General features: G+C 39.1%; 1 protein-coding gene across 2 annotated transcripts in view; it reads right to left on the bottom strand.

Annotated features, from left to right (window-relative positions):
• The window catches only part of fam13b (family with sequence similarity 13 member B), a 73,500-nt gene that overhangs the window by 3,112 nt on the left and 45,430 nt on the right, over window positions 1-24,958 (bottom strand). Inside the window, exons 8-23 of one of the 2 annotated variants that reach the window (XM_079249730.1) lie at window positions 13,289-13,333; window positions 10,976-11,071; window positions 10,473-10,620; window positions 8,992-9,089; window positions 8,296-8,347; window positions 7,964-8,093; window positions 6,731-6,802; window positions 5,851-6,124; window positions 5,375-5,513; window positions 4,668-4,749; window positions 3,812-3,994; window positions 2,987-3,201; window positions 2,524-2,607; window positions 2,333-2,428; window positions 1,417-1,775; window positions 269-370 (exon numbers count right to left, since the gene is read on the bottom strand). In XM_079249730.1, coding sequence (XP_079105856.1) covers window positions 269-370; window positions 1,417-1,775; window positions 2,333-2,428; window positions 2,524-2,607; window positions 2,987-3,201; window positions 3,812-3,994; window positions 4,668-4,749; window positions 5,375-5,513; window positions 5,851-6,124; window positions 6,731-6,802; window positions 7,964-8,093; window positions 8,296-8,347; window positions 8,992-9,089; window positions 10,473-10,620; window positions 10,976-11,071; window positions 13,289-13,333 — 2,175 coding nt within the window. The remainder of the gene's footprint in view (window positions 1-268; window positions 371-1,416; window positions 1,776-2,332; window positions 2,429-2,523; window positions 2,608-2,986; window positions 3,202-3,811; window positions 3,995-4,667; window positions 4,750-5,374; window positions 5,514-5,850; window positions 6,125-6,730; window positions 6,803-7,963; window positions 8,094-8,295; window positions 8,348-8,991; window positions 9,090-10,472; window positions 10,621-10,975; window positions 11,072-13,288; window positions 13,334-24,958) is intronic. The other variant, XM_079249731.1, reaches the window with a different exon arrangement.

Genomic DNA, 24,958 nt, shown 5'->3' with positions numbered 1-24,958 from the left:
CCTTTCCAACTGCTGCTCTAATTGCAGCAATGCTTGGAGTAATTAATCTATAAATAATAACACACATTAAATGATGCTTTTGCTGTATGGTTCACCATGTCCTTAAGAGGGCAAGATTAAACAAAATAACAACAACCTTGTAAATTATTTTGCCCTACCATTAAAACTGTTTGAGAAAACTTCTTAACACAGTAATTAAAAACACAAATACTCTTTCACATCTTTTTTTTATCTGACCAAGAATGTCTTGTTTTCCCCTTCTTCTTACCTTCCATTATGCTGATAAAAGTCTTCCTCAAACTCTCTGATAGTCTTCCTTAGTTTCTTCTTCTCTGCTCTGGTCTTCCACAGCTGTTCCAGCAGCTCTGGCCTGGAGGATGATGGGATATGTAGTTACACATGCTGTGATTGTGATGACACTGATATAACAGAAGTGTTGCAAACGCAAATAAAATAAGCACGCAAACAGTGATAATTGTAACGCCAACTGGCAGAATTATTTTCTAGATACGCACATGTAGATCGGCAAGTTAAACCACACCCTTACGAGTGTCACCATAGCAACAGGTTAATCAACTGACTCAGATGAACTGGCGTTTGACAGGTGAATGAGAGAAAAGTGCTGAAGCTTGACAACGGTTATATATACATATATATATCTATATCTATATCTATATATATATCTATATGTATGTATATGTGTCTATATATATCTATATCTATATCTATATATATATCTATATGTATGTATATGTGTCTATGTATATATATATATATATATATATATATATATATATATATCTATATGTATGTATATGTGTGTGTATGTATATATATATATATATATATATATATACATATTCTTGAATCACTTAAATTCAAAGCACATAAATATATGAACTATATTTTTCCACTCTTTGGATTGTGACCTTTGTGTAAAGATTGGAGGCTGAGTGAGCAGGAAGTGACTTGAGAGATCAACTATCAGTATCATGTTCAAGTAAAGAGACCTACAAAGCTGAGCTGATTAGGGGAGGATATGGGTCACTGTGTTAATTACAGGGACGAGCTCTGACACCAGACAGAGGAGCGTCTCGACAGGTAACACCTGCTTCCTGTATCATCCCTTACTCCTGCTTGTGTCTGCTCACTCAGCAAAGATGATCAGAGCTTCTTATCTTCCCTGAGGTTTGGTAAAACATACAGTAACATATATTTCCTTATTCATCCTTGTTTGTAGTTTTGTGTTCTTTAGATTGAAGCTAAAACAATCTGAACTCGCCATGTGTAGGTTTTTGAAGGAGACAGAAGTAGGACCTCACTGATGTGTAAAAAAAAAAAAAAAAAAAAAAAAGAACTTAAATCAACATCAAGTCATTTACTGCATCTAAACTTTGTCCAAGTCTCTGCTCTTACATTGACGAGGCATTTGAGCTGGACAGCCGCAGGTCCAGCGCCAGCCTCCCGGAACCTTCCTCCACCTTGTCTCTCATTGGACAGTTCCCCTGTCCATCAGGTTGGTTCTGGCTCCTCACAGACCCATCAGTTGGCATCATGGCATCAAAAGCCATGATGACCTCAGAGCTCTGCATCTCTCCACCACTGCTCTCTCCCTCCTCCTCCTCTTCCTCCTCCTCTTCTTCCTCCCTATCCTCTTCTTCTCCAGCTTTCCGCTCATCTTCTTCCTCTTCTTTGATCTCCTCCCAGAAATGAGCCGTTTCACCCTCAATGATTGGCTGGAGGGTTTGACTCCGCCTCTTGCTAGAGGGGGATACCTGGAGAAGGAAAAAAATATATGGCTCAACACCTGCTCAACATTAACATGGAACACTAGACGATTCGATCCAACGTCAAAGCATTAAAAATAAAAGTACATCATGTAAACAGCTTAGTTGAATTGTCTTTGTTTGGAAGGAATTTTCAGTCTGTCTAAAAGGATTGATTTAAATCTTTTCACAATTGGAAAAAATCAGGTAAAAATAATCATTCTGATTATTTCTGAGGTGTATGTTGGTTCTGTGCATGCTTGAACCACATGGGGGTTATGTGACGTAATGAATTGCAGGGAAGACTTGAAAGATGGAGTCAACAACACAGACCTGGGCTGTTACTTTTACAGTTAAGGATTATTGAGCATCTTGATGGTCAAAAGTTTAAAAAAAAAAAAAAAAAAAATCTTGATCATCTTCCAAATTTGTACACTTTGTGCTATGAAAAGTTCATTAAATCTTTCCATCATGAATGTACAGAACTGATCAAATATGCACAGAACTGATCAAATCATATTATCCAGCTGGAATCTCTGATCAGAGCTTATGAGTGGTCTCCTTACTGTGACAGGGGTAATGCTGACTCTGGTAAGCATCTGTTTGACCAGTCTGTAGCGATCGTAGAGAGGCTTCACCACCAGACGCTCCTCTCTGGTGACCTGAAAGAAGTGACGACAACAAAAAAAATCTGTTTATTCAGACGACTTCCTTTATTTGATCACATCTGCAGGATTTAGGATGCTGGAGAGCTTACAGGTCGACCGTGCAGGCCTTCATAGTGTAGCAGATTCTTCTGGAGGACCATTTTCTCACAAGACAACTGTTCTTTGGTCATTTTCTACAGATACAGACAGTTAACACAGTTTTCCTTATCAGTCTTAATAAGCTCAGATGAAGTCATCTGACTAGATGTAGAAATGATCCACAACCAATGTTTTTTTTTTTTTTTTTAATTTTTTTTAACATATCACCAAGTTATCCCACTATCTTTTCTTTTTTTTGTAAAGTGACTCGCCATTATTGCATCTTATAAGCTCACAAACATTTCCAGGAGATAAACTGGAAATGTAACACTAACTGATTTAGTGTAATGTCTGTCCTTTAGTCAAGTTAGGATAAACATGTCTTTAGGAATAAAGTAATTAAATATTGAAAATCAATAAATTTATAATAAATAATATATGCAGTCTCCAGTATGAGAAATATCTGTCCCTCACCTTGATGTCATCAGGCCAGCCGTCCTCCTGCCTCTTCCCTTTGACTCTATGCTGGATGAGCTCCAGTGTTTCCTCCCTGGTGGGGCGTGGACCCTTGGCCTCCCCGGCTGTGTCCGAAGCACCTTGTTCCAGCGTGGAGCCGAAACTCTTGGGAAGGGTGTTGCTACGAGGTCGTGTCTGCGGGCCAAGCTCGGTCTCTGCACAGTGTTTGGCATCTGGGCGAGAACACAATGAAGAAAGGTGAAGACAAGAAAGAGCGACGCGTGTCAGAAAAACCAAGAAGAATAGACATAAAAACCCCACGAAAAACAGTCTGATTTACATCCTGGTGTACAACAGCTATCGGTGAGGTGAGCCAATCACCAATAAAACCACCAAAAGAAAAAAAAACAAAAACAACATGCATCAACAACTCACCATGCAACGCCACACGGAGACAAACATTTTCCAGCACAGTTTTGTTGCAGAAAATCAAAGAAAAATTAAAACCCTGTGGAAAACTGATGCTTACAGTCCAACACACAACACTGCTGCTCACCAGTTTTAGTAAAGGTGAAACCCAGAAATATCCCCAAATCAGGAGAATAAGTAGGCAGTTGTGCTTTACAGAGTTATGAGAGATAACAAGCCTTTGCATACATAAACATGTCAAATAACACCTCAGTATGCGTATCAAATCTCCCCCCTCATGTTACATCTATACCTTTAACATCCCATGCCAACATGCCTGCTCAACAGTAAACACACAAGATGGTCTCATAAGGCCGCCTCACTCGGACTGTTATTAGCGTTGTAATGTCTACTTACTGGGGGGTTTGTACTTACTGAGGTGAAACGGTCTAGAGGTCAGGCCTGAGCAGGGGTGGAGTGGGGGGGTGGGGATGTGATGGGGAGGTGAGCAGATAGAGGAGGAGGAGGAAGGGGAGGAGGGAGCATGGTGGCGTCTGTGTGAATGGAGCAAAGCCTGGTGCCTCAGCGTGCTTCTGGGTAAAAGGTGGTGCTGGCGTCCTGGTTGGGCCAATCAATCAATCATTCGGTCGTTGGGCGACACAGGGAGGAAGGAGGAAAGTGGAGAGCGGGTGCTCGCATTATTGGTTTTCAGGTTTGATTGGAAACAGAGAGAAATGTTTCAGCCACTGCGTCCTCCACAAAAGGAGAGCAGTCACCTCGCAGAGAGGAGGCGGGCGAGGGTCCTAGGGGTTCGTTCAGGCTGGTGAAGCCGTGCACGGGAAGACATGAATCAATCTTTAGGAAAAAAAAACATTTACACACCGACCGAACACCACTGTTTGAGCTTGCTGGGTGCCAATACAGCAAAATGAGATGTAGCTTTTTGGCTAGGAGTTGTGGTTGTAAATACACCACTGTTTTCTGGTTTTATGTCACTAAATATCTTCCATTGCTTCACCTTACTGAACTCCCCCTGCAGGTTATGGATGTGGGTTCACAAGGACGCACCAGCACACTGGAGGGTGGGAGCCACGCATGTGAGAGCCACTTTAACACTAAACATGTGCATGTGTGCTTTGGTTTCATTAGACCATCATGCATGTAATGCTGCTACAAAAGACCAGGGTTACTGACAGGTGTGCCAAACTGCCCCGCACGGAACAGGGTGGCACACACTCTCACCCCCAACACACAAATGCACAGTCACAGCAAACGGAGCGAGTGGGTCTACCTTTAATCTGTCTGCGAATCTTCGTCAGGTCAGTCATCCATTTGAGGACTTTGGGGTTAGCTGCCTTGTCTGCATGAGAGGGCTGGACAGGGAAGCCACAGAGCAAGAGTCCACATTTCAGACAAAGCAGGAGACAAGAGATTAAAGAAAGTACAACAATAAACCTGCTGAGCTCATCTTAGAGCGATCTGTCATGTATCACTTTGGAGGTTTACAGCGACTTCAGTTGTATCATAGAGTTTAGAAATTGTCAAAGTTCATCAGTTCAAATGTTCTTTAAAGCTCATTACAACAAAATACCATCAAACCGATAAAGTGACTAAAATGTGCTGCTGATTGTTGGTCCTGAAATATCCACATGCATGTCAGTAAGATCCAATGCAGTGCTGAGAATCCCACAAATGCCTGGTTTTAAAAGATAAAAAGGTAAATCCTCTGTAACGTATTCCCTCTGCACAGATTTATTGTTTGATGTTTGTTTCTATTACTAATGGACCACTGTCGAAAATCAAACAGTCTTGAAGACTTGTGGACAGATCACTATTCATTAGATAAATTAGTACCTCAAGATATGACGGCGAGGATGCGAGGGGCAGCAGATAAAGGTGGAATCCTGATTTAAATGACTGTGTGTGACAGTGTTACTAAACTTGTGAAAGTTTCATCCTCTAACTGCTCAAAGTCAACACGAAAAGTTACATTTTTACCTTGTAGTTTCTCTCCTTCTCAAACTGCTCTTCAAACTGTTTGATTTTCTTTTTCAGATGCTGAAGTTTCTTGGTGAGTTGGTGGGTCACAGAATCCCCTCGAACTGCTTCCCTGGAGCCAAACGATGCTCGCCTCGGCCTGAGGTACACACATCAAGTCAAAATATCTGTAAATCACCATATTTCAGTAGGCTTTAAATATAAAATGAAACAACACAAAGACGGACACAGTATATTCTTTCACGCTGATCAAATTAGATAATGTAGATAAAAAAGAAACATCCACAAGCAAAGGTTTTAAGCCTAAAGTATCATAGTTTCTAATATCAGCTAAACTAATCTGTACAACCTGTGCACATTATGCAAACGCGGGGAAAGCTTCAGTTAATCTAACACGTCTAAACAAAGTTATTATATACAGTCTGAAACCCAAAAGCATCGCTACGTTCCACATGGATAACTGATGCTCGTCCCACCTCTGTGCTTTGGTGGGCGAGGTTGCATCTAGGTCCTGCTGGAGGAAACGTTGGGTGCTGTGTGCACCAAAATCAAGAAAGCGTCGTGCGAGGACATGTGGGTGGGTGCGCGAAGATGACGGGGAGCCGTCCTGCCCTCCCTCTCCTTCTTCTTCCCCGTTATCCTCCTCTAGGGGCAGCGGGGGGAGAGGAACCATTCGGCCGGCCAGCGGGGAGAGCTGTGCCTCTCCGCTCTCGCTGTCATCCTGCCAGGATTTGTAAGCTGGAACAGGGTCTGAAAAAAGGAGAAAGAAATGAGAGAATAAAAAATAAAAAACTCCACACAGGTTGGGAGAGTGAAAACAGGAAAGACTCATTTAATCCCTTTGCTAAAAAAAAACGTGCTGCGTACAGTGGTGCTGTACAGTACATTCCATGATGCACCATAAAATTAATTTTCTTCCTCTGTGCTTTGCCATTTCCCTCTAAGCCTGCCTTATGGAGTCTGGACTGTCAGCACTGTGCTAACAAGTTGAGACAAAGGGGGAAGAAACAAGGAGGAGATTGTGTTAGAGGGGTTATAACGATAATGAGACAGCAGTAAGGCAGAGAGGGAGAGCGAGAGTTAATAAGAGGAAAGGTGTCCTGGACAATCTTCAGTCACTCGAAGGCAGGAGGGAGTAGAGGTGAAAACGCTCCAGCAGCCTTTTCAAATGTGATACAAAGAGTGTTTCACATGCAGGGAATGTCCTCATGATCGTTACGGTCACGAGAATATTTTATTACAGTTTTGCTGCACGACGTTCACGCCAGCAAGCAACTGCCAGCAAAATCAGTGAAAACGGACAAAGGTAGAGATGGTTAGAGCGGTGGATGGATGCACAGGTATGGAACTACTTACCATGACCTTCCTTTTGCAGATGCATACATGAGAAGTCGATGGGAGGGAGGTGGAGATGGGAATGGGGTGACGCTGTTTGGATGTGAGGAAAAGGAGGAGAAGAAAAAGGAGGAGGGCCAAGGAGAGAGATAGCACAGAAAAGGAGCAGTGAGATCAGTCATTCATAACCTCACTCGCCAGCATTCCTTATATACACAGTGGTGCTAGAAAGTTTATTTCCACACAAAGGTCGATAAAGGGAACCTGGTTTAGAAAAAAACTAAATTGACTAAATTTTTATAAATGGTCATTTATTTAGTGAATAAAAGTATCCTCAATTATAAATCTATTAGAAACACAAGTGTGTTAACCTCTTAACCAGTATGTCTTAATCAACTGGTTTACAGTCTCCTGAGTTTTTTTGTCCTGTTTTATTACAACAAAAACAACGAGCTTCATAAACTTATATACCATGTGGGGCGGCAGTGGTTCAGGAGACAGAGCAGGTCATCCAAACCCTACTTCAATACAGTCATTCTGCTGCTGTGTAAAGGACAAATCCCAACTCCAAAGACCCCTTTCCTCCTGTATCGGCAACGGGAATTACGAAAAGATTGCTATGCAACAAGATTATGCCCATCAGTTCGTACGTTACTCCACCAAAAGCAATGGTTACACAGGAGTGATGCTGTTCATCAAAGTGTTGACCTGAACCCAGTAAAAAACTCACAAGCCTCCCAGACTCCTCTGTAGGATGGAATGAGGTAAAATTCCTCCGCACTGGTTTACAGAAGTGATTACATCTTAGTTGTTGCAACTCTACATGGATCACAGCAGATACTGAGGACACATTTATGTTGTATGAATTACTTTTTTTTTTTTAACATTTGGGATTTGTTAAAAAGAAAGGAGAAAAAAAAAAAGAAAACATTAGATAATATTAATGCAGGTTTGTAATAAATGGGTTGGCAAACTTTAACCCACCACTGTATATGAGTCTTGGGCTTAACTGGCAACCAGTGGGTTTACCGTTTTTCATAAAGTCATACTACATATCAAAAAAGAAAGATGGCGAAATGAGGTGAATGTCAACTTGTAAAAATTTGACAAGATGAGCACTGCATGGTGGGTGGGGTTGTGGGGGTGGGGGGTTAAGAGCTTTATAGCTATCTATCAATAAAGTAGAAAATTCCAGGGACAAATGAATGGCATATTGGGCGCATGTTGGGGTGTCTGAGAACAGATGGTACCTACCCTCCCACTGGTTATCGGGAAAAAGTTGGAGGGGGGGGTTGTGGCCAGAGTTTGGTTGGCACAGCGACAGGTGGTTCCTGTTGGTCTCGCTGGTGTTGGCATTCTGGTCGCAGCTGACTAAATCCGAGTCCTTGAAGAGAAGAAAGAGAAACCAGTGAATATCAGAAGCAATGAGGAAAGACCTCAACATACAGAAAACAAAAGTTGTTACAAGAGGCAGATAAAGCTTAGACATGTTTGAGAACCTACTCTTAACCAGCGTAATTAAATGACATAAAAATGGAAAAAAACAAAAACATACAGTAGAATAGTAATATAGTCCCACTACTTACACAGTTTATGGTGACTGTCTGCTCCATGGAGTCAAGGGGCTGATTGTCCTGCCTGAAGACAAAAAAAACCAAACTATTCAGAAACAAGATTCAGGTTTGATCAATGGAAACATTACACACACTAAATCACAGCAACAAACAGACCAACGCTGCTTTTCTCTATTCATGCAAGGTCACGGTGTTTATGTGCTTCACAGTCATGTAACAACTTTGTTATTTATTGCTGCGTAGATTAAAATAGAGAAGTGTATTTTCTTTCATGTGAGCAGTGATCACACTAAAACCATGACTGTGGAAGGACTGAAAAACAGCTGAGGAAGAGTCACACTCCAGTTACAACTAAGAAACTATTTACATTAAAAAAGAAAAAAAAAAAACCTAAAACCTTGAAGGCATCTGAAATCAGCATTCATCTATGAGACATTTTGACTTAAATTTTAATGCTAAATTGTTTAAATAGTGGCAGTCAGAAGAACCATGTATTCCATAACATTTTGATGCATCATGAGTTATAGTGTTAAGTGAGGAAGACAGAGATGCACTTTAGATGCTGCATTAACGGAGATGGTATGTTGTGATTTGTAAATGTTAGGGTGACAACCACATCACTGCCTCATCTTCTTCTGATGCTGATAAATACTGCTGTTGGTGTGTGTAAAATAAGTCAGTGAAGAGTTTGTGAATCGAACATCCCACCTGGCAGTGTTAAAGTTGTTCTCAGCATCTCTGGCAGCCTCTGCATCCAGCTCCATACCTGAGCTCTCCTCCAGGGTGGTGACAGAGTCCACTAAGCTCTGGGAAAAAGAGAAGCAAAAGCTAAAATCATCTGTGTGATGGAAATATGTTCTTGTGTCTTGTGACACGAGAAGGGAAGAGCAGATCCTGAATGAAAATTGAAAGTCTAAAACAAACAGGTCAATCCCAACGCAGCGTGTTGTTGTTTTACTTCTGACAAGCAACACTGCAGACGTCCAGCAGAAGCTGAAAGCTAAATATGGCGCCCAACTGCTTATGACTCAGAAAAACTGCACACAACATTTTTAGATGTGAGCAATGAATCCGTCTTACAGCAGCTGTTTTCCAGGTTTTCTACTGTACAATGACAACTTCTAATTTTATCTTGATCTTTGAGATTTTAATGAACAGTTTCAGTGGTTGTGATGAATATCTGAAAGGTTTTCTCAGAATAGAAAAGCAGACATCTTCAGTGAGTGAGTTTAAATACGAGGAAGATGATGACTCAATGTGTGAATGCCAGGGAGGGAAATAACCATCAATCATCAGTCGATTTCTGGAAGAACCCAAATTTTAATCATTCAGCAGTTGCGGATACATTTCAAGCAATAAATCCAGATTATTGTGAGACCAGTTTAGTCTCTGGTCCCTGCACACACGTCACCCTGTCCAGCCCTCACCTCACCATCTAGACTCGGTGATGACACACTAAAGGGGATTTTAATGACTCCTGTGAGCAATTTACAAAAACTTTATACAACTTGTAAAATATTTTAAAATTTCTTAAACCTTAATTCTTACTTTCTGTCCGACAAGTGCTCTTTGGGACTTCTGGGAAAACATTGTACATAAGAATTTGTTCTGAATTTTTTGCCTGAATGAATGAATGAATGAATGAATAAATAAATAAATAAATAAAAGGAAGCACTGCGGCTCAAGGGGCACAATATTCATGATAGTTTCCATTTCCAGTAAAACTACTGGGAAAATTATGGAATTAAGCAAAACTTTTTAAAACTCAAGCAAAAAAAAACAACAACAACAATTAAAACCAAAACTTTCTAAAACTTAAGTGAAATAAATAATCTCAAAATCAAAAATGATCAATAATCATGAAAACTATTAGGCTTTTATTTTGTTACACTATATGAGGCCTATATGAGGATTATTTTTGGGGAATATTCTGTGGGCGACACAGGAAGCAATCTGCATCTGTGTTCGGAAATTTTATGCAGGAAAAACTTGTGGTGTGTGTGTGTGTGTGTGTTTTTGTCACCAACTCTCAGTCTGAGTGCAGAAGGAATTCCTGTCTTTGCCTGTCAGTACACTCATGTTAACAAATAAGCAGAGGAAGAAAATGAGCAATTGGTACTCGGGAAATGTGATGTAGGACTGATGATGTGTGTATGTGTGTGACAGACGTGTATGTGTGCACCACTGACCTGTGTGTCTGTCTGATTATGCTGTATGTGCTCTTCGGTCTGAGTGAGCGGGGTCTCTCCTTCTCTGTCATAGGGAGTGTCTTCAGGGTCGGTTTGTTGCCCTTTGCCTCCATGACAACCCTGGTTCTCAGGCTCAGTGGGACTCAACCTGTTATACAGGATACAAATGTTAAAGAAACAATTAAAAAAAAGCCATTTTAAATACAAATAAACAACCTGAGGACAAAGCTGCATCTTTCAGAGTCTAACTTTATCTTTGGCTAAAGAACAGTTGTGTCCCTCAACATACCATTAGTTTATTGGCATCTCGTCTACACACCAACGTGGCTGTTTTTAATCTGAACCATCTGGTTGGCTTTGTGCCTTTGTACAGCATGTTCACTGTGGCACATTTGTTCATTCAGAGTCACCTGATCCCACTATCAACCACGGAGGAATCTGTGGAAGCACAAACTATGCCATACATCCTGTCAAGTGTTCAGATACTGGTACTGTACTCTCACCCCTGGCTGTCGTAGCTGCCGAGGTCCTGGTTGATGGAGGTTTTCAGCTTGAAGAAGTGCTGCTTCACTGCTGCTCTGATGGTTCTCTGAATTATTCTGGAAAAGACACACGGAATACAAAACATATATTTAGCAGAAATCTAAGGATTTAGCTTCAGATATGATTTTACAAAGCTAAAAATTTAAACAAACTGCCAGAGTTATGTTAATAACCTAAATAATAAATCTTATTCACTACATTTCCTAACTGTAACCTTTATTTCATACTAATTTAGTAACAAAATATAGTTTTTGAATTATGTAACACACATCAGTTGACTAAATTGCTAACTATATAATACAAAAATGCACTTTTATTTACTTTTATTTGATATTAAGTTCTGTTGAATCTCTCAACATGACACACTATGCAGGTCAGTTATACAAATTTATTACGTCTAGTGGGTTATTTAGTGATTCATGTCCGTATCAAGGTTTAAGTTTAGTAGGAAACACTCACTAAAATGTGTTTTTAAATATTTACAGGTAAAACCTTTAGTAATGTACAAAAGCCTTTGGCAGAAATAAAGTGCTATGTTCTTTATAGCTCATTACAGACACATAAAGAAAGACATTTACTAAAAGCCAACAACAAATAAAATATTTAAAAAAAATAAAAAAATAATCTGAGCTATTCTTTTCTTTTCTACTCTCAGAGTTTTACCAAGTACTTTTAAAGTCAATAACCTGGTGCAGTGCTGCAGGGATTAATAATGCTTCAACTGGAACCAGAGAGGAGTAATAAGGAGAGGGATGAGGAGGCTGTACGGCCTATAAAAGGTAACAAAAGTAGTCATGCTCTGACCTCTTTTACACCGACATGCTCCAGTTGACCCACAGGCTCTACAGAGATTTAATTTATTTGGCTTCATTTATTGGACCATGATTGTGAGATAATTCCTTGCTCCTTCATTTACTCTGGCTTCAAGATGTCTTTCAGTCCTTACCACTCCAGCTTAGACGGCATTCAGGCTGCAGGGCTTGTAGAAAACACCTCTACGCCAACTGCTCCCTCACTGTATCACCTTTCATCTCACTTTGTCTGGACTTTGTGGATCAACTCATTATAAATTTCTACTCTAATTTTCACTGGGCTGCGAAACATTATTTCTATTACAGGAGCCTACTGAGATATGTGTGGATATTCATATCTTATTTCTTGATAATACTTTACTGTATTTGCTTTTCCAAATGTCTTAATTATTCACTGTGTGCATGCAGATGCTCACAAACACCTTTGCTTGCATCAGCAACTCTGTTAGTTTTTGGAAACTTTTTTTAAATAGACTTTAAATCACACTAACACAGAGGTTTTTGCACACACACTGGTTGCCATGGGATATTGTGACATTAACTATACTCAGATCTGAGACTGTGATGATCACCACAATCCTAGCACAACTCTGAAACAGACGACTTCAAACACACTATGTAGATTTTTTTTCTGTGCTTTGTAGACTTTGTAAACAACAAAGTAAAGCTACACAACTTGCAGCATGTCCCCCAAACTATTTAAAACCCTCCATGAACAATGTTACAACTAAAACTGGTCTGTCGCAATAGCAATATTAAAAATGTTGTTTAATTATCTGTGTAGATAATCTGGTATGTTCACAGACAAGCTGCTTTTGGTTTATTTAACCCTGAGAAACACACACATTCACACACTGCACAGGTTAAGTAATCAAACACCTACATTACTCAGCTATTCAATTAATTGATGTAACTGTAAAGCAAAAGTAGAAATACTTCCCAACTGCACCTTCTATGAGGTGAGGTCTGGCTTTAACCGCTTCTGAATTTCACTGTTGATTCAATGCTTCAGGTCAGTACACTCACACTAAAGCACAGCACTGCAGAAAATATTTCCACGTTGTTTTGATGCGATGCACTGAGGAAGCCGAGGCCTGACAGTCATGTGATTGCTGAGTTCAAGTCCCCGAGGCTCCAAAAGCAACAAGCTGTGCAAAATGCTTTAGTTTAGCTTTGTAATAAAAACACAAGGCAGGCTCTGCTCCTTCCTCTTTATTGCTTCCTTTTGTAATCTCTCTGTAAACCTCTCATCTCAGCACTGCCTAGTCATCCTCCTCTATTTCTGGTATTATACTCCACTCTGCTTGTCTCGTGCTGTTTGCACATCATCTGATGTTTTTGTTTTATATGGAACCATAACATTTCTGAATATTTAGTAACTTAAATGCAATTTATCAAAACACTATATGCATTCGGTCTCTGCATTAATTTGTGAAGCTGTAGTGTGCAAAGTGGACTTACTCGGCAGACTCGGCGGGCAGGATGGATATAGAGGAGATGTGGGAGCTGTAGAGAGAAAGGGAACAACATGGTTAGGACATCACGTACACCTCGTCTCCCTTCTTGTACAAACATAAAATGACCTTGAGCAGTCAGAGTCAAAACAGGAAAGAAGAAGGACAATCATTCGGTAAGCATGGAAGTGTGTATGTTAACTGTGTGTGATGGTAGAAACTAAGTACTGAGTAAAGTTTTAGACCAGTGGAGGTAAAAAGGAACTCAGGTCACGGTGGGTTTAGGTTGTCAAACACGCTCGTATGAATGACACTCTCGAAAAATATATTTCACATACATACATAAACACACGCATGCGCACACACACACAGTTTTAGACAGTGGCGCCACCCTGGGTGGGCAGATTGTTATTTAGGCTAGAGAGCTCGGCTGGATCCTGCTGATCAGATATAAGGGTGTGTGTCATGTTGTGTTTGTTCTTCCATGTTCCTCCTTAAGCAAGGACTTGTGTGTGTGTGTGTGTGTGAAGATGTGTCCTATCAAATGCACTCACTGAAAGGCATGCTAGGACTCCGCATTTACATAACTCAGCATCACATTCAAAGTCACTCACATTATGGCAAAGTGCACGGGTGGGTTACACATATAGTATGCGCCTGTGTGTTCGGACAAACTCTGCTCATCGGAACAACAGCTGACGTTATGCAACCTTTGTTGTGCATGTGTGTAAGACTCTGACACAAGCACACACACTTCTAATGCAGCTCAGGTAGATCAATACAGTCTGAATTATTAATGGCAGACTGGGAACTAACTGGCCTCTTCCTCTTGTTCTTTTGCCATCCCTTCAACATTGTCTTGTTTCTGCTACTCTAATTATCTTCTCATTTGAATTGTTCTCACTTATTTTCTGTTTTTTTTTTTTTTTTTTTTTTAGTTCATTGCCCTTTATCCTCCTCTTAGTTAATTTTTCATGGCTCACTCCTGTTTGATCTCCTCTCTCTCCTCCCTTGAATCCTGTTTGAACAGAACAAACATCTCCCATTCCTGTTAGGAAAGTATAACCTTAACTTTGCATGTATATGACAGGAGATATAGACAAGGGAGAAAAAAAAACAAATAAAAAATTACTTGCATTGCTGAGGTCTTACAATGAGCCTGCAAATGTAACTAAAAAGACTTTGCGAGGGAAAATAAGAGAAGAAATTGTGATAATGCTAAAGAGTGTGACGAAAGACATGAAACAACTTCAATGGCTGGACTGAGTTTACATCAGATTCTCAGTCATGTGAATCTCTCTTTTTTTTTATTTTTCTTTTTTTACTGTTAATCAACATAACTGAACTGTCCTTTAAATAAGAACAAAAGCAGCAGATGCCCCTTCAACACACTGATAACATCTGACAGGAGACTGTGAAGCTGACTTACCCTGAAGGGCGGCACTGGGTGGCTGAATCTCTAACAATAGATTCTTGGAAGGGCCCTTCAGGATGTTACATAATTGCCACAGGCACTAGGTAGCAAAGACAACATCTAATTTTACATCATTATGCCCCTGAGAACTTGAGGGGCACTTCTGACCTTTTCGACCTCCCAAAGCAGCAAAGGTAACGTCATTGGGACTCTTTAGGATTATACAACACAGTCTTTATGGAGCCTTTGGGGGCATTTCTTCTCATCCTGGAGACCAATGAAGGACCGATAAGATCACTGAACATGAACTACAGAGTGGTTTTGGTGCAAATTCTGAAACAGACACATTTTAAAGACAAATGTGGTTCCACTTTACTAATCTGCTTTGCTGGTAAACCAGACAGACATAATAATACCATATATATATATATATATATATATATATATATATATAGTAAGTCACACTATAACACAATAAGGGTTATAAATTATGTTGTTTCAGTAAATTTAATTGTTATTGTTTCAGATTTAACAAGTCTAGGGATGCTTCATACTTCCCTTTAGGTACTGGTCTCCCGTGACTTAAATTTATTTACCAACGGTGCTGATGCTGTGGCGTTTTTACATCGATACAAAAAAATGTGCTACTGTGACGTGTAACTAAAGCTCTACTACAGTCTTTGGCCTAAAACTACACAATGTGCTAGTGTGCCACTGTGGCACATTTGTTGGCAAACAATTAGACAGCTTTATACAGAAGTGCTCCAAGTAGTGGGATCAGATCAGCTCCTTAAGCCAGAACTGCAGACAGAGATGAGATCTCAATAACAACTTAATGAGTCACACCTATTGCAAGCTGTTTGTTGGCAGCAATACTGGAAATCCTTTGATGGTGACCTCAGTGAACGGTTTCTTTATTTTCACACAGTAACTCACAGATTGCCTGCTTTATTTTTCTTTGTTTAGTAAATGATATTCTATTGATGGCACATTTTGGCTGTTCACATAAGGAAGCTTTAGTTCTAATCTTTATTTCCTCATTTATTTTGCTTTATTTCATTGTATGCTGTGAAGACGTCTGAGACAAGCTTGTGGGAGATTTAGGAACCTTGTCAGAACTGCTCAGATCACAGACTTGTTAGCCGTCTGCTGACTAAATCCCACAGCATGAAGAATCTCCACGGCAGCAGGTTACCAGGCAAAAGAATTTCATTTGGAAAAGAGGAGAATAAAAAATAAATTAAAATAAAATAAAATGGATCATATTTGTGTGGCAAAGACTTGCTGAATTGCAAGTTTTTTAAAAATGCTGCCAATAAATATCTTTATCATGTTCTAAAGACAAATCTTTCAACTTCCTTGCATGTTGCAAAGGCGGTTAAAGCTGGTTTTATGGTGTGCACATCTTATTAAGCGCTTATTGAATGTCATTCAGTTTAAGTACAGAAGATCCTGTATCACTTTATTTCTGCAGCAAGAATGTGACCTTCATATATTTGGGGATTTAAATCACTGAGAGACATGGCTGAGCCTTGACCAGCTGACAGTAAACTGCAGCAAAATTTAGTCTGCTCTTTACAACACTAGACCCAGTCAGGCTGTGATATTCTCCACTTTTTTTTTTATTTTGACGTTTTGTTCAAATAAGCAGGTCACATCTTGTTTTGTAATTTGATGACCTAAACATATAGTAGTAATTATATATATATATATATATATATATATATATATATATATATATATATATATATATGTGTGTGTGTGTGTGTGTGTGTATAAATACACACACAACAGTAGAACTAGAGTCTCTGTTTCCATATCATTGACTATGAGATGAGCTGCACAGAGCATCAATGACGTTAAATCAGACAAAACAACAAAAACATCTCTGAATGACGTTGGTTTGCTGCATCACATGAACAAAGTAAAAGGACTGCAGAGATTTCTTGTGCGTGCTGACTCAAAAAAATTGTTCGGATGGCTCGACAAAAAGGACAAAGTGTGTGCGCGCCATGTGGGTGTGTAAGGTAATTCGGAAGTTAGTTGTGATTCCACAGAGGTGCTGTTGTCAGCAACCTGACTCTGCTTGGCTCTGGTTGGAAGGCAGCACTGACTGCAGCAGGCAATTCTCTCACCCAAGCACACACACACACACAAAACACACACCGGCATGCACAAAAGAAGCCAGATCACAGCCCTGACTTGTCACCCAGTTCAGACGTTAATCAATTTCAGGCTTTTGCAGAAAATCCAACTTCCATCCTTATCATCATCACCTTACATCTGATAAACGGTTCTCCTCATTCTGCAGCTCTTAAGGTCAGGGCCAACAAATGATCAAGATATTCCAACACCCCATGTCTGCATTTAAACAAGTCAACAACACAAACATAGACTAGTTGAAAATATTTAAGAGCTGCTTGTTCTCATTTCTGCCTCAGTGCAGCTTATTTGTTACTCATCAGGTCACTGAACGACATGAATGTCTGATGCTTCAATCATCATCCCACAGTCATTCGGCCACCTGAAGGCAATCATCCAGTTTGCTTAGCTGACTTAAATCTTTCACAGTAGTGTTCTACCTCCTCGTGCCCGTTTTCATTAATCATTCTTCCTGCAGAGTCATCTGTAAGATTAGATGATGGGAGAATGCTAACAGTTTGCTACATGGTTGAGCCTTAGTGAGGCGAGTATACACGCAACAACAGCTAGATGCTGGAAAAAGTCATTTCAAGACCACAAGACTTTCACTGTGTCATCATATGTCACAAAGATCAGCCCCCAAATATCACATCTTTTTTATATTATATATATATATAAAGGCATTTTTGCTTGATAAGACAATGAAACATCTTTTTTTAAACACAACACTGGTCCATGATTAACAAGACCAAACATTTATGCTAGCCACAATCAAAAATTCAAATCAGTCCCTCAGCAGCTTCTTTATTTAAAGTATTAATTAGAAATGTTTATAAACTGCTCATTCGTTTCAATAATTGGCTTCTACTTAAGACTCGTCACCAAATATGCAGACATACAAATAGGACCATTACCCTTATTTCCTCTCCAAATAGCTAAAAATGTCTTTGAGTAAGCTGATGCGAGAAAATAAAAGCAACATTTAAAAAAAAAAAAAAATTCATTTTAAAATGTTTATATTTAAATCCTATGACAAGGTTAATCTGATTAATATAGTGAACTAATGAAGCCTAAATGAACACAAAAACCCTTATTAGAAAGATTGGAGTTGTTGCCATCTCAGCTATTAGCTAAATGCTGACACATCCCTCCCCCCACCACACACACACACACACACACACACACAGTCACAGGCACACACACCCCATGCTTTCTCTTTTATTAAGATTGCATAGCATGATAATGACCATAAAGTAAAGAAAAAAACTTTCTTCTTTCTCCTCTCTTAGCTCCTGCTAATAGGTAAACATTTAGTAACAATCACACTAACCTGATTTCACTCCATTCTTCCAAGAAAAAAAAACATGTCTGGAATTTATGCATTCATCCCCTGCTCCACAAACCAAACCATGCTTCAATCTTTTCATTCACTACATTATCTTGTTACCCAACCACATATTTGCTTTCTCCTCAAAGGCATACATTCACCGATGCACAAAATCATTAATTCTAGTCAGAAAACACAAGTTACGTAACCTTGTTTACCTCTGCAGCAGAATGTCACAGGCCATTCTCATGTTTCCAGCTGTGTTTGCTCTCTTATCTGCTGTCTGTATGCCAGTGGGTCCACCTCGAAGGTGTGTCGAAGTCAGTCTTATCTTGGCTTTTCTGGAAGTTAGTTTTTTTTTTTTGCGCTTTTTTATCTCTTGCCCTGCGAGCTAGTCCAGTCTTTTCCTCTTTGAATGTCCAGGAGAGATGTGAGCTTGACTTTTAACCAAACTCATACGATTTCTGTCTCCCTTCTTTTTGTTACCTGTTCAGCACTTGACACATCTCCAGCGGGGGGAGGATCCAGCAGCTAATCTTGTTCTGTCTGAACTGTCACTCGCTCTTCCCTTCAGACTTCTCCTTTTTCACCACTTGGCAGGTCTGTAGATCAGCCTTGTATCAAGTGGGTCGGTTATCCCAGTTGAGCACTTTGAGATGTGAGCGTCAGTACCAGCAGGTCGAGCAGCAGAGCAAGAGTATTACTACTGTGCATGCTGTGGAGTCGTCTGAAACCGGTATGTGTTTGTTTTCTTGAGTGTGTGTCTGTGAGGGAGGTTATCTCACTCTGCACTCTCTGTAAAAGTGCTGCAGTGAACATCCAGAGCACTGCTCAAATATATCAGCTTCTGATGTAACCAAGCAACAGCCCTGGGAGGACCAATGGGATGGGAAGGGCTGGAGTTGGGAGCCAATTGTGAAAAGGAAAAGTGTTGTGTGGGCCAGGCTTGAGGGAGAAAGTGGGAGGAGGTACATTTTTTTTTGGTCCTGTTGGTGATGACTATGAACTCAGCAGTTATTGCAGTGGCCCAGTGGACTGTGTCATGACACGCACACGCACGCACACACCCATCCACACAATTCCCATTGGCACAGAAGCAAAAAGACACATACCTGCATTCTTGTCAACCTATATGAACTCTTTGTGATAACAGTCTAGTGAGCATATTAACACACTTAGGAAATTACAGATTAGTGAGGGACAGTGACATAATGAGATGATTATTAACCCATAATGGCTTCATTTGAAAAAAGCTTGCTAAATCCTGGAAAACTGTCCACTAAAAGCTTTTCCTTCTCTGCTTTTGAAGAAACAACAAACAGAAAGAGAGAAAGAAACACCACAACATGTTACCTTAGCTTGCAAATTTCGCAAATTATTGTCTTTGTCCTGAAGTTTAGACACAGTTTCTGTTTCCTAAACTCTCAATGTTACGACACACAACATTAAATCAAGTCATATTGGGTCAATGTAATTATATGAAGGGAAATTTGTTGAAAGTAAAAAAGAGTAGAGTTGGAGAACATAGAAAGAATTTTAATCAGTTTTAAATTTGCATTTCTAATAGTTATATTTGTGTGTGTTGTATGTGTGCTGATGTTATGTGGAACATTTAATCTTAATCAAAGATAATGTAAATCAAAACACGTTCAAATACTCTTCATTAAACTAAGTTAGTCCTTCAAAGTCTAATAACATTTCTATGTGTGTCAAAATGTTTCCAATTAGTAAATTACTTTAGATGACCTTCTTTTAAATCAAAGTCATAGAAACCAAATTAAACAATGTTTGTCATTACATGGACTTTATCTAAAATGATACAGCTGATGTAATGACATGATCATGATGACATGGTAAGAACTCATAATACTTTATTTTAACCTGGGCTGACTAAAGGTTCTGTCTTAAAACAAGCCTCATTGTGGAAACAGACGAAGACAGATGACTGGACAAAAATATTCAGATAAATTATTGTTACATGTAACGTTGGCACTAAGTGGTCACTGCTGGGTGTGTGCTGTTACCAGATAGGAGTCTATAAACGATTTTTTTAAAAAAAAAAAAAAAAGAAAGGCTTGAAAATGATCATCTGTGATGATGTGATGTTTAAGGCCATTTTATGCTGAAAAAACATTTAACTTAGCAGGGTCCCAAGACTAACAAAATAAGCGTATTTAACTCTTTCATTCTAACACCAGCTGCAGCTGTTTGATATCACATGATTTCATATGAGAAGATATTAGATCAACAGACAGACTGACGCTTTTTCGCACCCACTTCGTTGGGGTTCTGACATTGTGGGGTCTGGCTGAAAATGTCACGTGTGCAGTTTGCAGGCCACTATTGGTCAAGATTGGACTTTTAAGGATGGGTCATGAGAACAACTTAGTATCAGCAGACAGCAGCACAATGGCTTTTCCACTAACAGCCTTCTCTGGCTCTGATTATAGAATCTTTTCCTGATTAAAAGCCATAGAGCGAGCAGAAGGTAAAGCATTGCCTTGACGTCCTCCACTGTTGTGCCGTGTCAGTTGCAAACAAATGACTGCCCAACACTTCAGATGGATGCTGTTGTGCTTGCTATGGTGACCCCGCCCACACTGAGGACGCCTCATTTGTCATGGAAAAGACAAATGCGGTATGGCTTAGTGGATGTTGGTGAAAAAAGGGGCATAACTTGACAGAAGTACTAAGTTACAATATTTAAGCAGCGAAAGCGACAAAAAATGGAATAGGTGGCAGTGTATAAGCTTCTCCCAAACAAAAGAAAAGGTTAAAATAACCCTAAATAAAAATAAGTAAAGAATGTCCCCTGCAAGATCTAATTATACATCGCTAAATGCTATAATCCTATTTAGGCAAAACAAGTCAAAGATATATATATATAAAAAAAATAAAAAATAAAAATTATAATCATTAAAAAATGTGAAGATTTGTTGTTTTTCTAAATTTTATATAAATTAATTGTACTTTTAATATTTCTAGTTAATTACCATTCCTGGAGTTACTGTACCCAGCAGTGTCCACAGGCTGAGAAAAAGGCCTTTATTGTTTTCCATCTCAGCACATCACTTTACTGCAACATTTTGTTTTACAGGACTGCATCCTACGCTAACAACTGGATTTCAACACATCCAGACATTTCAATGTAAACATTTTGGAATCAGCAAAGGAACACAAGTGGAGATTATCATACAAAGTGAGAAATAGAAAGAGGGCGAAACTGACGAGCACGAAATAAAACAAATCATCAGAGTAACATTTACCTGCCATAGAGAGCTCAGAGAAGAGACAAGATGCAAGATGGATGCTAAATTAACTGCTGTTAGGGGGTTTTAATGAGAAAATCTGCCAAAGTTCACTGGTTGGGCTTTAAAGGATTTCAAGATATATTTCCTGATTTTATCTTTTTTTTTAACTACAAAATGTATGAGAGGAAAATAAACTGAGCAGTTACCCAAAAATGTCAATAATTTCCTTTAAACATTTTCACAGTATAAGTGGAATTATGTGGATTGCATAAATCCCATATCCCATTTTTACATGTTATATATCACACAGAATACATCATGTAAAAGAAAAGTACATTGATATGAAAAGGTGTCTAAAGTTATCTCAAAATAATCTAGTAGCCCAATGCTTCAAGTGTCTCTTTAGTTAGTTTGGTTCCATTAGCAGAACTGGTCGTGCCTGTTGACAAATGGCGCTATGTGGGTCGAATAAGGTTGTCACATTACACACTGTGTCAAATGCTGGCACCCCAACCTCAACCTTTTCAAGAAGATGAAATAAAGGATCTCTCTTAATCAAGTTGAAACACATCTTAATAAAATTATTATATAGGGATTAACTGATGGCACGTGCTACAACAGGAAGTTCAGATGCTTTGAAAAATAAATAACTAAAATATTTCACAAAGTATTTCCATTTTTTCCCCAATAGATTAAAAAATTCTGGTGGTTAACTTCCTATAAAGATAAAGCTGAAAAGAAAAAAAAACCCAGCAACGACACATTTAGTAAAATTTCAGGTCACTTACTGTGATTCAGTAATTATACCTCAATAATACTAATCTCAAGTGCATGTGGAGTCACACTACAGGCATAACAGCTAAAGAGCAAAACAAGATTTGGTTTGCACCAGTGTCCATCTTTTTCTCCCAGGTTTTAGCTACAGGAAAACAAAGTATGATCTACCCAACAAGTAGGTCAAATCATCAAAAGCAGACAGCTGTTCCTGCTGCACTGACCTATTTACTTTATTTGTATTCAAGTAAAAGGTCATCAGGATGCATCAAATCCAACATGTACATGTCTGCTCCAGCTCTGCTAAGGTTCCAACGAGGAAACCCAAAAAAAAGGAAAAGGGTCAACCTGTAGGTACACACTGTGCCTGTAAACTATGCCTGCCACTGTAAATTAGAGTGTACAGTAATGTACACTGCTGGGAGGTGTGAGGAAAGCTGTGTGTCGGCCATTTGCGCCATACAGCAGTCAAAGAAACCCAGGAAGGAGCTGTATTTAATAGGGGTGGGAAAATCGAATTGAAAAATCAAATATCAGGATTTTTTTCCCACAATTTTAAAATAGATTTTTTGTTTTAAAAAAATCTTTTTTTTTCTTCAAATGAATAAAAATAATCCATCATAAATTTTTTTGCCATTTTTTATTGTTTTTATTGATCTTTTTACGTTTTCTTGGGCATTATATCAGCAGAATGATGATCTGGCTGCTGTGTTGTTTTTTTTCTTATTGAAATCAAGAAAAATGACCAGCAAAAACAAAGTTTTTTACATTTTTTTTGTTTTGTTTTTAATCTACAAAAATCAGCAATATTGAAGAATTGTGAGAATCGCAATTTAAATCGAATCGGCACCCAAAAAAAAAAAAAAAAATCGGAATCGAATTGAATCAAATCGGGACAAAAGCATATCGTCACAGCCCTAGTAATTAAGAAGTCTGTGTTTTATTTAATCACAAAACGAGTCAAGGCAGAGGTTAGGTGACTCTGGCTTGCTATATGGAAAATCACAAATTTTTGTTTTTCTAGTCAGAAAACACAACTACACAAGCCAGCTCTACAATACTATCAAACGCAGCAAGTTTGAGAATAAATTAGAATTTTTTTTAAAGCGAAAATCTGATTATTATTAAAAAATGTCCTTAAACTTGGCATGATTGTTGCACTCTTTGAACCTAGATTTACAAACACAATGGTGTGTACCTGTGCCTTAACTGTGGGGTGCACCCTGTGTAAACAGACACTAAACGTGACCCAGTAAAGACAACAGCACTTGTGTTTGTACCCATTTATTTGTGGATACACACGTGCTGCATACTGTTGGCAACAATGTAAGCAGAAGAGTTCTCCTGCATGTTGTGATTCCAAACAGGGTAATGAATCATTTTCACTGCGATATAAAAATAAGCAGCAGATAATCTTCCATCAACGGCCTTTAAGAGCGATGTACAAGACTGGTAATCTGCAGCACGAGACAGTACACATAAGTCCGACTGGCCTGACGGTTGCACTACTGAGACCTGACCGTCAAGAACTGAGGCTGGATAAAATTGAAAACACGTGCTGGATGATGTTATTAAATTCTACTGTCTGAGTTGACCTTTTCCTGCCTGGTTATTGCCTTTTCACTCAGACTGCAAATCAATAAATCGTTCACAAGTAGGGTTACACTTCTATTCTCCCACCCTCCTCTTGCGCCGTCACGGTCTCTCTGCACTCTGATTCTCTGTTCCCTCCATTAATCCATCCCCTCCTCCTCCTCTTCCTCGCAGGAGCCAAAAGCACTCCCCAAGAACCCTGTATCTCAAGCTGGCAGGAGATTTCAGCAACCTCATGAAAAATACTTTCCATCAAGAGCAAGAATACAAGCAGGGGCCAAGAGGAGGGGGCAGGGATGGGGTAAGAAGAGAGATCAGAGGAGAAATACCAGGATTTATTTATAGATGTGAAATGAGTAGAAGCTGTCAGAATGTAAGGTGTATATATACGTGTGTGTGTGTGTGTGACTGTCAGAGTCTATTAGAAGAGCACTGCAACAGCCACAGACAGACTTCGCTGTCTGTCAAGTGCTAGACAAACAACATGTTGAGTCACAGGACGAGAACTTTGTCTCTATTTCAAAGCTTTACAAGCAGCTAAACCGTACGGCGCATGTATAACAAACACATTCCAAATGCTCTCCTCAAATATCTGACACAGCGTGTTTAAGAATTATGCCAGAAATGGAAAGAATGCAACACATTTGTCACATAAGAAAAGGAGGCAAAGACTCTGGCACAGAGCTGAGTGAAACCTCGACAAGTAGTAAACTCATTTTTAAAGCATATTGAAGTTAATCAACAACAGACAACAAATTTTCACTTTCCAGATGACAGTATGTTTTTTAAAAAAATGATTTTGAAGAATAAAGTACCATCTTTTTCTTATATTCCGCTGCTAAATTTCCTCAATTTATTGTTGGCAATTTACATCTTAGCATTTCAAATGGAACTGAATTAAGTTTTCCAAAATGTAAAATATGAAACTGATTTGATCACACACTCATTTAGAAGTGTGGCCAAACCTGAACATTTTTGCTTTTTGTTCTGGACACAAAACTCTATGCCAAATAAATCTATTTCATAGGAACCTCAAAGTCCAACAAGTAGCATTTCAAAGAAAAAGAAAAAAGAAACAGTGTGTTTTACTTTTTTTGTTATTTAAAATAGGAGTTCAATCTGCTGCACTCTGTTCATTAGAAAGCTTTGTTGTGTAGGCTGTTGACTCTTGACTCA

Source organism: Telmatherina bonti (genome assembly GCF_933228915.1).
Source record: "Telmatherina bonti genome assembly, chromosome: 12".
In the NCBI taxonomy this organism is placed as follows: domain Eukaryota; kingdom Metazoa; phylum Chordata; class Actinopteri; order Atheriniformes; family Telmatherinidae; genus Telmatherina; species Telmatherina bonti.
This window is presented reverse-complemented; position numbering and strand designations above follow the sequence as displayed.